The following is a 13,802-nucleotide window of genomic DNA, read 5'->3' as shown; positions in this document are numbered from 1 at the left end:
GAATAAAATATTAGAAGTTGGCACCTCCACATCATTGCATTCAGTTTTTATTCACGATTTGTATAGTGTCCCAACTTTTTTGGAATCCGGTTTGTAGTAATACGATCCTAAATAGTGCCCCCAGTAGTAATCACCCTCCTCTATTGTGCCCACAGCAGTAATAAGACCTTCTATAGTGCCACCAGTAATTATAAAGCCCCTTATAGTGACCCCCAGTAGTTATAATGCCCTCAGCAGTTATAGTGCCCCCAGTAGTTACAACGTCCCCCAAAGTGACAGAAAAAATCAATATACTTAGGGTACTTTCACACTTGCGGCAGGACAGATCCGGCAGGCTGTTCACCCTGTCGGATCTGTCCTTCCGCTGTTTTGCCTGTCAGCTGCGAGGATGGTTATCCCCAGACATTGGAAGTCCAGTTCTCCACCCACATTGCTTGAATGGACAAGAGAGTTAATATTTATATTGCACATGGAAGAGTTGATAGCAAACGAGCAAGAAAGATCTGACTCATTTGCACGTAGTTGTGACACCTTACTTCAGTTTATGGACTCGCCGGAGTTTAATGACTTGATAGGTGTGTAATGAGTTTTGGAAACTCACAAGATCTCTCACAGTATCTTTAGGTCAGGTCCCTCTGTATTAACATCTTTCATTGTTGTCTTCTCCTTCCACCCCCTCTTCCCCTATATATCCCCTTTGTTTCCTTCCAATGTTATTGTCTTACTAGTTGGTGATCATTTCCAATGAGACAAACTTATATTCACAAGGAATATATTGAGATTGACAATTGGTTACATAGGCTATAAAGCTTTCATGTTTATTGTTAACATAGATACAATGTTGCAAGATAGTCTATATTTGTATTCATTACTTGACAAATGTATACACTCTTTATATGTGTTGTATTAATAACAACTGTTCTCATTGTTACTTTATGCACTGGACCCCAAATGGTTCTAATGCAGTGTTCATGCACATCAAATGTCACTATTCATTTTTTGAAATTGGTGATTTCAATAAATTCAGAGTAAACATAAATTCCTCTTAACCAAATAAGCAAGATATTTTAAGGCATTCCTGACATTTTAGAATGCCTAATCATGGGAGGTATTCAGGTAAGCCTAGGGGCACAACTGGAGAATGCCCAACTGGATATATCGGTGGAGGTTCTGTTCCTTCAAGCATGAGAAAAATGGGAAAATTGTTCTAGAGCTAGTCTTTACAAACTTTCCATTCAGTATTCCCTCTACATCTTATGGGGAAGAAACTGGGTGAGAGGTCTAGGTCAGGATTTTGGAGGTACTATCTCTAAGGGATGCAAAAGATGACATTAGAGGCAGAGCTTGTTAAGAGCTCATTTGTATCACTCTCTTCCCAGAATTCCAGAGGAGCATGTATGGCCTATAAGTCTCCTCATGCCGATTTAAGGCACGCTCCCCAAGATAGTACCCCTCAAATCCTGACTTAGACCTCTCACCCAGTTAAGCCAGTACTCTCTACTCTGCACTGATGAGGGGCAATTACCCTGAAACAGCTGTCTGCAGATGAAATGCTGGCTTATTTAATAGCTGAGTCATGTCTCAGGGCCTATTTAAAGGGTCGAACATTGACTTATAGGATATCTGCCTTACATCTGGTGGCATCAGAGGCAGCGCTTGTTAACAGCTTATTTGCATCCCTTTCTCTCCATCTTCAACATTATATTTAATACTTTTTTACAGATTTACATTACAAAGATGATTCATCGTGCTACGATATTCATGATACTACATTTCTTCTTTCTAGGATTAAGAAGTCTACACTGCAACGGCTTGAGCTGCTTCATACTCAACCATATCGCTTGAGTGATGTCATGCGGGAATCTCTTTCAATGGACCCTCTCACCCCCATCCTGTCAGAACCACACCTTTTAGCCCTTGATCGTAGGCTGGGCATCATTCTCAATGTTGTCAGAGAGTGTTTTAAAAAACAAGGCCAACATCGAGTGGCCTTTGATGACCTGGCCAAACTCTACAGGGAAAGAAAGTTGTAAATTTGGGAACTGTCTTCAAAATACCACTGAACTTGTGACAAATGTTCATTTAGTTTTCTTTTTAATTTGAACAGGTCTTGTTTTTTGCTTTATTTTTCTTTATGTAGATCTTTATAGTAATTGAAGCTCTGTTTTTCTGATACTTAGTCCCAAATTCTTGGCATAAACATATAGTTAAAGGGGTAAACCGGCTATAAGTAATTATCACAAGTAATAACTGCTAAATTGTTGGGGATCACTTCCATGTCCCCAGTTTGAATGGAACATAAAGTCTACAGGACAGAGTGCATGCATGACTGCTGCTCTGCTCAAACAGTGGATACAGGACCCACGTTCCGGCACCTGAAGGGAATCCCATTGGTTGGAACGCCACTATCTAGCAGTTATCACCTATCCAGTATATGGGTAATAATTACTTATAACCGATATAACCCTTTAAATAAAATAAAAAATTCTGGCTTCCTGCAGCAACCATAAGGCGACGCTTACTGCATACATTTATATATTGAACTTAAACTTTATATACATCTTTAGGGGCATGTTTATTATTGCATTCTAAATATCTTGGGCTAAAAATATTTTTTACAATTTTTCCAATTAGTCTAAAAAAAAGATTACAACACTTTGTCTTCTAGAGCTTTCCGTTTCATTGCATCTGCAGACTGTTGCTTCTCCTTGTCAGTGAAACCCATTAGATAGCTGCCGTGACAGGTCAGGCTATACTTATAGCCCTTATCTGTTCACTCCTGATAGCTCATAAACACTATTATCAAACTTATAAGGATTTAGCTTAACCCCTTAAGGACTCAGCCCTATTTCACCTTAAAGGGACACTGACGGGCCCAATAAGAATATTTAGGTATATATATGGCAGTACAGGCCTTATCAAGTGTATTAAAATCATCTAAGTATCCCCCCTGTCTACCTTATAAATACCGAAAACTAAAGTTCTATAACCTGCTTGTCTCGTCTCCAATCTGCCCAAGGGGCAGCGTTTGATCTCAAAATGCGCCCAACCAGCCGCTCCCAACTGCCGTTCTGAAGCCCCGCCCAGCTCATCAATATTCACTTCGCTGCGGTTACAACTGTCCCCGACTCAAGATCCTGCGCATGGCCAATTCAATCCTCTGGGCACGTCCTCCGTCTAATCTTCAGCGCATGCGCACGGCCGGGGTCACATCGCGCCTGCGTACAGACAGTCTGCGTCTTAGAGGCCGCTGCAGCCTCTGCTTTATGCGCATGCGCCGGGCACTTGAGTCGGGGAGAGTTGTAGCCGCCGCCCAGCGAAGTGAATATTGATGAGCTGGGCGGGGCTTTAGAATGGCAGTTGGGAGCAGCTGGCTGGGCGCATTTTGAGATGAAACGCCGCACCTTGGGCAGATTGGAGACGAGACAAGCAGGTTATAAAACTTTAGTTTTCGGTATTTATAAGGTGGACAGGGGGGATACTTAGATGATTTTAATACACTTGATAAGACCTGTACTGTCATATATATACCTAAATATGCTTATTGGGCCTGTCAGTGTCCCTTTAAGGACTTGGCCATTTTTTGCAAATCTGACCAGTGTCACTTTAAGTGCTGATAACTGTAAAACGGTTTTACTTACCCAGGCCGTTCTGAGATAGTTTTTTCGTCACATATTGTACTTCATGACACTGCTAAAATTGGGTCACAAAATTAAAAAAAATTGCATAAAAAAATACCAAATTTACCCAAAATTTAAAAAAATGTGCAAATGTCCAAGTTTTAATTTCTCAACTTCTATAATACATAGTAATACCTCCAAAAATAGTTATAACTTTACATTCCCCATATGTCTACTTCATGTTTGGATACTTTTGGGAATTATATTTTATTTTTGGGGGATGTTACAAGGCTTAGAAGTTTAGAAGCAAATCGTGAAATTTTTCAGAAATTTTCAAAAACCCAATTTTTAGGGACCAGTTCAGGTCTGAAGTCACTTTGCGAGGCTTACATAATAGAAACTACCCAAAAATTACCCTATTCTATAAACTACACCCCTCAAGGTATTCAAAACTGATTTTTACAAACTTTGTTAATCCTTTAGGTGTTTCACAAGAATTAATGGAAAATAGAGATACAATTTCAAAATTTCCCTTTTTTGGCAGATTTTCCATTTTAATAATTTTTTTCCAGTTACAAAGCAAGGGTTAACAGCCAAACCAAACTCAATATTTATGGCCCTGATTCTGTAGTTTACAGAAACACCCCATATGTGGTCGTAAACTGCTGTACGGGCACACGGCAGTGCGCAGAAGGAAAGGAATGCCATACGGTTTTTGGAAGGCAGGTTTTGCTGGACTGTTTTTTTTTTACACCATGCCCCATTTAAAGCCCCCTGATGCACCCCTAGAGTAGAAACTCCATAAAAGTGACCCCATCTAAGAAACTACACCCCTCAAGGTATTCAAAACAGATTTTACAAATGTTGTTAACCCTTTAGGGCTTCCAAAAGAGTTATTGGCAAATGGAGATGAAATTTCAGAATTTCAATTTTTGGGCAAATTTTCCATTTTAATAAATTTTTCCCAGTAACAAAGCAAGGGTTAACAGCCAAACAAAACTCAATATTTATGGCCCTGATTCTGTAGTTTACAGACACACCCCATATGTGGTCGTAAACAGCTGTACGGGCACACGGCAGGACGCAGAAGGAAAGGAATACCATGCGGTTTTTGGAAGGCAGATTTTGGCAGTTTTTTTTTTACACCATGTCGCATTTGAAGCCCCCCTGATGCACCCCTAAAGTAGAAACTTTAAAAAAGTGGTCCCATTTTAGAAACTACGGGATAGGGTGGCAGTATTGTTGGTACTAGTTTAGGGTACATATGATTTTTGGTTGCTCTATATTATACTTTTTGTGAGGCAAGATAACAAGAAATAGCTGTTTTGGCACCGTTTTTATTTTTTGTTATTTACAACTTTTATCTGACAGGTTAGATCAGGTGATATTTTTATAGACCAGGTTGTCACGGATGCAGCGATACCTAACATGTATACTTTTTTTTATTATTTATGTAAGTTTTACACAATGATTTCATTTTTTAAGCAAAAAAAAAAATCATGTTTTAGTGTTTCCATAGTCAGAGCCATAATTGTTTCAGTTTTGGGGCGATTACCTTGGGTAGGGTATGATTTTTGCGGTATGAGATGACGGTTTTATTGGCACTATTTTGGGGTGCGTGTGACTTTTTGATCGCTTTCTATTACACTTTTTGTGATGTAAGGTGACAAAAAAAATGGTTTATTTAGCACAATTTTTATTTTAAATTTTTTACGGTGTTCATCTGAGGGGTTAGGTCATGTGATATTTTTATAGAGCCGGGCGATACGAACGCGGCGATACCAAATATGTGTACTTTTTTTTTAATGTAAGTTTTACACAATAACAGCTTTTTTAAAACAAAAAAAAATTATGTTTTAGTGTCTCCATATTCTGAGCCATAGTTTTTTTATTTTTTGGGCGATTGTCTCAGGTAGGGGCTCATTTTTTGCGGAATGAGGTGATGGGTAGATTGGTACTATTTTGGTGGGCAAAAGTCTTTTTGATCGCTTGCTGTTGTACTTTTTGTGATGTAAGGTGACAAAAAAATGGTTTATTTAGCACAGTTTTTATTTTTTATTTTTTACGGTGTTCATCTGAGGGGTTAGGTCATGTGATATGTTTATAGAGCCGGTCGATACGGACGCGGCGACACCTAATATGTAAACTTTTTTTTCCCCTATTTTTTACCATTTTTTTTAAACTTTATTTGGGGAAAATTACGTTTTTGTTTATTTTTACTTGAAACTTTAAATTTTTTGGGGGGAAACTTTTTTCACTTAATTTTTTTGTCCCACTTTGGGACTTGAACTTTTGAGGGTATATTCCTTTACAATGCATTCCAATACTTCTGTATTGGAATGCATTGGCTGTATGAGTAATACTGTGTATTACTCATACAGCTTCCGGGCCTGTGAGATCCAGGGTGCTGGATCTCACAGGCTCTTCACCGGAAGGCATCGTAGATGCCTCAGGAAGGCATCGCGCTGCCTTCCATGCCATCGGGTCCCCCCCACAGCCCCATGGGGACCCAATGGCACCACCGCCGCACAATAAAAACCCGCAAACCGCAGGTCTGAATTGACCTGTGGTTTGCGGCGATCGCCGACACGGGGGGGTCAATGATTTGAGCAGGCACCTCGTTCCGATCACCGCCCGCCGGGCAGCGGTGATCGGAACAACCCATGACGTACCGATATGTACTCGGGATCCATGCTGTACCGGTACGTCATGGGTCCCTAAGGGGTTAAAGGCTACGTACAACTTTGGGGGCAATTTTTATTATTATTGCATTGTTGCATTGTACTCATTTTGAGCTAAAAATATTTTTTTTAATTGGTCTTTATTAAAAATACGGCATCCTTTTTATTGTACAGAGCTGACATGCTCTAGTAGCACCCTTTGGATTTTCTGTATTTTCTGTCAGAACAGGACTGACATTATAAACACTCACTATAGAGCAGTTCTGATCTTACTAATAAGAATGTGGCTTAAATAAGTGTTTATGACCTCTTAGTAGTTTAGAGAGGTTTATTAGATGATCAGCACAAAGTGAAAGTACCAGTCACACAGTTAGAAAAACAGTTTACCCTTTGTAACATAACAGCTAAATATTTTTAATAAAGGCCAATTGTAAAAAATATTTTTAGCCAAAAATGATTAACATGCAATCATACAAAAATTGTGTACATATCCTTTAAATGAGTCTTTATGAACTGTTAGGGAACTAAAGATAAGGGCTACAGAATACAGAATACAGTTAGAAGGAGAAGAACAGTTTGCAGATGAATGAAACGTAAGGCTGTAGAAGACAAACTGTTGGAAACTTTTTTTTTTATAAAGACTAGTTGGAAAAAGGATTTTTAGCACAATATTAAAAAGAATAGCCATAGCCTTTAACCCATTAACACAAATGAAGTAACTATATATTATTTGCATGTAAGGGAAGTATGGAGTGGGTACACAGTTGTGTAATACAGCCAGTCTCAGTCATTTAACCCCTTAAATGTTGTAGTTAATAGTCACTGCAGCATCTGAGAAATTGCAGGATTCCAGTCACTTGCCTATGGCAGCCTAGGTTCTTGTTGAAGCTGTGTTTCTCCATGGAGTTATAGGGAGCTTGCCATCAGGAAATGTATAGTTTAAGGGGTTGTCCAATGAATTACACACCACTATTTTATTTATATCAATGCACAAAACACTGCTCTACTGTGTAATTTTCCCCCCTTTTCTCTTTTTACTCACATTATCTGGAGGACGTCTGTTTTTCCTTTCTGTGGTCAGCATCAGCTTGAGACAATCAAGCATCTGCATCTCCCAGCATGGCACTGCAAATGACTGTTAGAGGGGTTGTCCTCTTTTGCTATATTGATGACCTATCCTCAGGAGAGAAAGCAGCACTCATACCAGGTCTGTGTTGTTTTCTCTGTTTACCTGCTTGCTGTCTACATTGTAGCAGCGAGCACATGTAATTACAATCCCTCTGTCCCACTGAAGTGAATGGAAACACGGAGCTGTAATTACACCTGATCGCCGCTGCAATGTTGATGGCGAGCAGGTAAACGCAGGACACAGCACTTATACGAGCACTGCATTCTCTTTAAACAGCTCATAGCCCTCATTATAGCACCAGAGATTTCACTATATGTCATGCCCCTCAAGAGGGAGATATAGCTACAGTGCTTTGCAAAGTATTTACCCCCTTGACTTTTTTCATATTTTGGTGCCTCACAACCTGGAATTACCATGGATTGTTTGAGGATTTGCATAATTTAATTTACAGAACATGCCCAGAACTTTGAAGATTTTTTATTTATTTATTGTGAAGCAAACAACAAATAGGACAAAATAACAGAAAAAGTCAATGTGCATAACTATTCACCCCCCTAAAGTCAATACTTTGTAGAGCCACCTTTTGCAGCAATCACAGATCCAAGTCGCTTTGGATGAGTCTCTATGAGCTTGCCACATCTTACCACTGGGATTTTTGCCTATTCCTGCTTGCAAAACTGCTCCAGCTCCTTCAAGTTGGATGGTTTGCGCTTGTGAACAGCAATCTCTAAGTCTGACCACAGATTTTCTATTGGATTGAGATCTGGGCTTTGACTAGGCCATTCCAACACATTTACATGTTTCCCCCTAAACCACTCAATTGTTGCTTTAGCAGTGTGTTTGGGGTCATTGTCCTGCTGGAAGGTAAAACTCCATACTAGCCTCAAATCATGCACAGAGTGGTGCAGGTTTTGCTCAAGAATATCCCTGTATTTAGCACCATCCATCTTTCCCTCAACTCTGACCAGTTTCCCAGTCCCGGCTGCTGAAAAACATCCCCACAGCATGATGCTCCCACCACCATGTTTGACTGTGGGGATGGTGTTCTTTGGGTGATGTGATGTGTTGGGTTTGCGCCAGACATAGCGTTTTCTTTGATGGCCGAAAAGCTACATTTTAGTCTCATCAGACCAATGCACATTCCTCCATACATTTTGGGGAGTCTCCCACATGCCTTTTCGCAAGCTCACAACATGCCTTATTGTTTTTAGCTGAAAGTAATGGCTTTCTTCTAGCTACTCTGCCATAAAGCCCAACTCTATGCAGCGTACGGCTTATTGTCGTCCTATGTACAGATACTCCAGTCTCTGCTGTGGAACGCTGCAGCTCCTCCAAGGTTACCTTAAGTCTCTGTGCTGCCTCTCTGATTAATGCCCTCCTTGCCCGGTCTGTAAGTTTTGGTGGGCGGCTGTGTCTTGGCAGGTTTGCTATTGTGCCATGTTCTTTCCATTTGGTTATGATAGATTTGATGGTGCTCCCGGGGATCATCTAAGATTTGGATTTTTTTTTATAACCTAATCCTGACTTGTACTTCTCAACAACATTTTCCCTTACTTGCTTGGAGAGTTCCTTGGTCTCCATGGCAGTGTTTGGTTAGTGATGCCTCTTGCTTAGGTGTTGCAGCCTCTGGGGCCTTTCAAAAAAAGGGTGTGTATATGTAATGACATCATGTGACACTTAGATTGCACACAAGTAGACATAATTTCACTAATTATGTGACTTCTGAAGGTAATTGGTTGCACCAGAGCTTTTTATGGGCTTCCTAATAAAGGGGGTGAATACATACGCACATGCCAATTTTCTGTTTTCTATTTCTAAACAAAGGTTTAGTCTGGGAAAAGTCATTTTAGGTAGCTTGATAAGCCTGTCTGAAAAGATGTTTTTAAGGCACGTTTGAAGGTGGAGAAGTTGTGAATTGGCCTAGTATTCCGGGGCAGAGTATTCCAGAGAGTAGGGGCAGCTCGAGAAAAGTCTTGAAGAAAAGTGAAACATAAAAAGTGAACATAAAAAAACATATATACAAAAATCACTGCAAAAAATTCGCCAAAATGATACGCAACTGACAATACTAGCTAATTCCTCAGGCCGATGTTAAAAGCTGAGAACTTTGCCAATATCTTCTAGTCAGGAACATATCGGAGCCACGTCACGGTGTCTCAGTACGCATGGGGTCCTGCCTGTGGTGTGTGAATAGGGTCTGAATCAGTGCTGGAAATCAACTTACAGCCAGGCTCTCACATGCCTCCATAGTTGGTATCACCAATGCACTGTGAGGTAGAATGAAGCTGTGAGTCGCTCCCACAACAGACCATGTGAGACAGAAGCTACCAGGTGCAAAAGAATGATACCAACAAATTAAAGTGGCACATTCCCTACACATAAAGACAAAAAACTCACTGAAAAAAGTTGTCTAAACGGGTGAAAATGCTCCAAACCCAGATACTGTAGCGTGTCTATAACCGGGTGAGCAATTCCTCTGCATGCGGTCTGCAGACAATGGCAATCCCCAGCAAAAAATGCGTACAATGGAGGATGCCGGGGCAGACCGCATGCACCACAGGAACATCTTACACAAAATGATACATTGTGCAGATGAAAAAATATACATACAAAAATCACTGCAAAAAATGCACCAAAATGATACGCAACTGACAATACTAGCTAATTCCTCAGGCGATGTTAAAAGCTGAGAACTTTGCCAATATCTTCCAGTCAGGAACATATCGGAGCCCCTCATGCGCCATGTCATGGTGTCTCAGGAAGCATGGGGTCCTACCACTCAACTGCCCATGGTGTGTGAATAGGGTCTAAATCAGTGCTGGAAATCAACTCACAGCATATATAACTTTAAGTACAACCTCCTAGAGAGGAAGGAATGTCTGGCCCATAGGGCTGGAGATAGCGCCTCAGTTGGTAAAACTGGAGTAGGAAATGGAAAGGAGAGAAAGGAAGGGAAATGAGTAAAGAAAATGGGCGCAGAAGAAGAGAGAAAAAGAAAAAAAAAAATAAGAAATTAGGGCCCAAGGCCTATAGTATGTAGGTCTGAGAAAATTCATTGAAGCCTGTCCAGGTTGTCCATGTATGAGCAAAGCCTTCTTGGAGACCCAAATCCATGGCATGCAGCTTCTGCATCCACATCATTCCACTGAACTCCTGGGTAAGATAATCTTGTAATTTTGAACCTTACAGGTCATTGTTATACCATGGGTGATCATATGCACTTCATTTCCTCAACTCAGCAGCCCATTTGTCTAGAAAGGATGGGTATTCTGAGCTTGTAAGGGTTAGAAGGAGCTACAACAAAGAGATGCAGCAGAAAGGAGGCTGGAATTGGTAAGGATCTGTTCCAGGTCCGTAAGGTGAAGAGAAAAGAGGGATGTGAACCCTGACAAAGGAGAGATAGGACAAAGTTCTTCCTGGGAAAGATGACCACAACTCACCAAGGTAAGGAAGAGACGTCCCACATATAACATGGAAAAGGTATACATAAGTAGAGGAGTTCCATGCCACAAAAACTCAACTGCAGATGGTAAGTCTAGGTTACAGAAAAGTGGGCCAGGTCTTTGAGAGGCTATTTACACACTACACAGTCACACTATTGCAGCTGGGGAGAAGAAACACATGTTTTTTTATTTTGTTAAAAAAAGAATGGAAAATTCTCAAATAGTGATCCCAAAAAAAAAGTAATTTCAATTTATGGGTATTTACAGGTACAACAGTAATCACTGCACAAAATGATGAACATGTATATTTTCTGTGGGGTATAGTTGCTGCAGAATACTATACCTGTATGTAATTCTGACAGACATAGCAAACGAGGCATCTAAGGAGTTTTGTCAGTGACTGACATCGCCATCAGGCTCTCAGCGATGTAATTAGGGGAATGCTGATGCATTGCTATGACAGCTGAAGGCCTTACATTGGCCTGTAGGCCTGCCATCTGCCAAAGCCTATATGAGGCCCAGTCTTTCAGTGTAATGCTGACAGGTATAATATACTGCAATACAGAATTATTGCACTGTATTTTACCAGCAGTATGCTGAATGTTCAAGTCCTCTAGTAAAAAAAAGTATTACATTTTAACATTATTTAAAGAGCTTGTTTTTTACTGATGATCTATCGTTTGGATTTGGCCTCATGCACACGACCGTTCTGTGCATCCGCGTCCGTTTCGTCATTTTTCACAGTTAAGCGGAGGTCCCATTCATTTCTATGGAGCTGTGAAAAAAAACTGATAGTCCTCTGTTTTTTCTCCGCGTCCGTGTTCCATGATTCTAGTCCGTCAAAAAAATATAACCTGTTCAATTCTTGTCAGTGGAAAACAGAGGACGGACCCATTCAAGTCAATGGGGTCCATAAAAAAAATGGATGCACAACTGGTATGTCATCTGTGTCTGCGTCCGTTTTTTTCTACAAGACCTTGGTGCAATAAAATAAAATTTTTCATTAACCTTCCTTTTTTCCCCCTGTCAGACAAAAAAAAAGGAAGGCACAAGGAAACAAAACTGAAGCCAAATCGGACACGGACCACTGAAGCCAAATGTTGTGTGCATGAGGCCTAAATCATCAGCATCTGATTGATGGGGGTTCGACACCCGGGACCCCCACCGATAAGGTGTTTGAGAAGGCAGCGGGGCTGGCACTGGTGCCACTGCCTTCTCTCTGTTTTCCACAGGCCCAGTGATGTCAGGACTAGTATCACTGTCCAGGGTGCGGCTAAGCCCCATTCACTTCAATGGTGCTTAGACGCGCCCAGGCCAGTGATACTAGTCCTGACGTCACTGGGCCTAAGGTAAACAACGAGAAGCCAGCGCCGCTGCCTTCTCAAATATCTGATCGGTGGGAGTCCCAGGTGTCGAACCCCTGCAAATCAGATGCTGATGATCTATTAGTAAAAAAAAATGATAGATCATCAGAAAAAAAATAGTTATCCTGCCTATAGTAAATGCCAAATATGCTGTTTTGATCATCCTGCCATCCAAAAAAAATAAGTAAATGGCAATCAAAAACTTGTACGTAGCCCAAAATAGTGCCAATGAAATCACTAACTTATTCTGAAATATAATAAAAATAAAATAACGGCCCTCACACAGTTCCATTGAAATAAGTTATGGCTCTCAAAATACGACAAAACAGAGAAAGAGTGTTTAAAGCTTTTTTTTGTCACAAAAGTAGTAGAATGTAAAAAACGTTTTACTTATTGACATAGTCGTACTAACCCAAAACTTTTTACTTATTGCCATAATCATACTGAAACACAAAATGTATAATGGAAAAAACAATGGAGGAATTACTGTTTTATTTCCCTTCTGTCCCACAAAAGAGGTAATAAAATGTAATCAACAAGCTGTAACAAGTTATAATGTACCCCAAAATCGTGCTACAACTCATCCAACATAAAAGCCCTCATACAGCCATGTTCACAGAAAAAGAGAAAAAACTTTTGACTCTTGGAATGCAACGATAAAAAAAAGGAAAATATGTGGTGCAAGTTCCTGAGGAGCCGGAGCAGAGGATGGGAGTGGTAGTGGCCCTGATGATGTGTCATAGTGTACTCCCACATGCTGTCTCTCCCTGGGGTGCAGTGAAGGAGGAGCACCCTATATTCCCTTGGGGCACTCCCTGTAGCTAGGACTCCTGCCTAATGGTAGTTTGGGGGTGCATTGATATTAAATGACCGTGTGGATGTAAGGCAGGGCTTGACAATAATGCAGTGGCCACCATGTGGTGTTAGAAGAGTCAGTAACTAGGCCACATTGAAATTAGCCAAAGTCTCTATTTACTGTGCACAAAATAGGAGTTGTAGTACATCCAGCAATTATCTGTACACAGTGCAAATTCTCCCCAGATGTCCAAGCATGAACTAAGCAAGAAGCTGGAAACAATGGCCCTCTGATTATTTTTTCTCTTGATACAGTCTCTAGTACTGGAATCTCTGTCTAGCAACTGTAATCTGTCACAATGTCCACGTGAAGTTCTAAAAATACAACTGGCCAAATCGTACCTGAAGTTTGCAGAGTATCTGAACTTGTTATCCCACCACTGCAGCAGGGCCTGTGAATGCTGTACACGGATCACCCGGATGATTAAAATGTTTTAGACTCTGTTTCTTAATTTGGGGTGCACGTCTTAAATTGTTATCCCCTTTACAGCAGCAAAGTCTGTAATGCTTTACCCTGGTTACATTGCTGACTCTCACACTGTAGCCATGAAAATTCTCCAAAATATGCTCTGTCTCTCTCTATGGTAGTGGAGGACACAAAGATATCTCTTACTCCAAGAACAATGAGAAACGTCTTCTGGATCTGGCGGGGAGGGGCCAACCCACACCCTAAGTTCCAGAGAGGGCTCGGCCAGAATTGTTAACTCTGG

At 40.7% G+C, this 13,802-nt stretch overlaps 1 protein-coding gene across 1 annotated transcript in view; it reads left to right on the top strand.

The window, feature by feature from the left end:
* The window catches only part of LOC122943578 (extracellular serine/threonine protein kinase FAM20C-like), a 114,415-nt gene extending 111,579 nt beyond the window's left edge, over window positions 1–2,836 (top strand). The window contains exon 10 of the mRNA XM_044301431.1: window positions 1,787–2,836. Within this exon, the coding sequence (XP_044157366.1) occupies window positions 1,787–2,033 (247 nt within the window). The 3' untranslated portion in view covers window positions 2,034–2,836. The remainder of the gene's footprint in view (window positions 1–1,786) is intronic.
* Window positions 2,837–13,802: the final 10,966 nt, after the last annotated feature.

Source organism: Bufo gargarizans, chromosome 7 (assembly GCF_014858855.1).
Source record: "Bufo gargarizans isolate SCDJY-AF-19 chromosome 7, ASM1485885v1, whole genome shotgun sequence".
Lineage (NCBI taxonomy): Eukaryota > Metazoa > Chordata > Amphibia > Anura > Bufonidae > Bufo > Bufo gargarizans.
The sequence above is the reverse complement of the archived record's forward strand: the minus strand, read 5'-3'. Positions and strand labels throughout refer to the sequence as shown.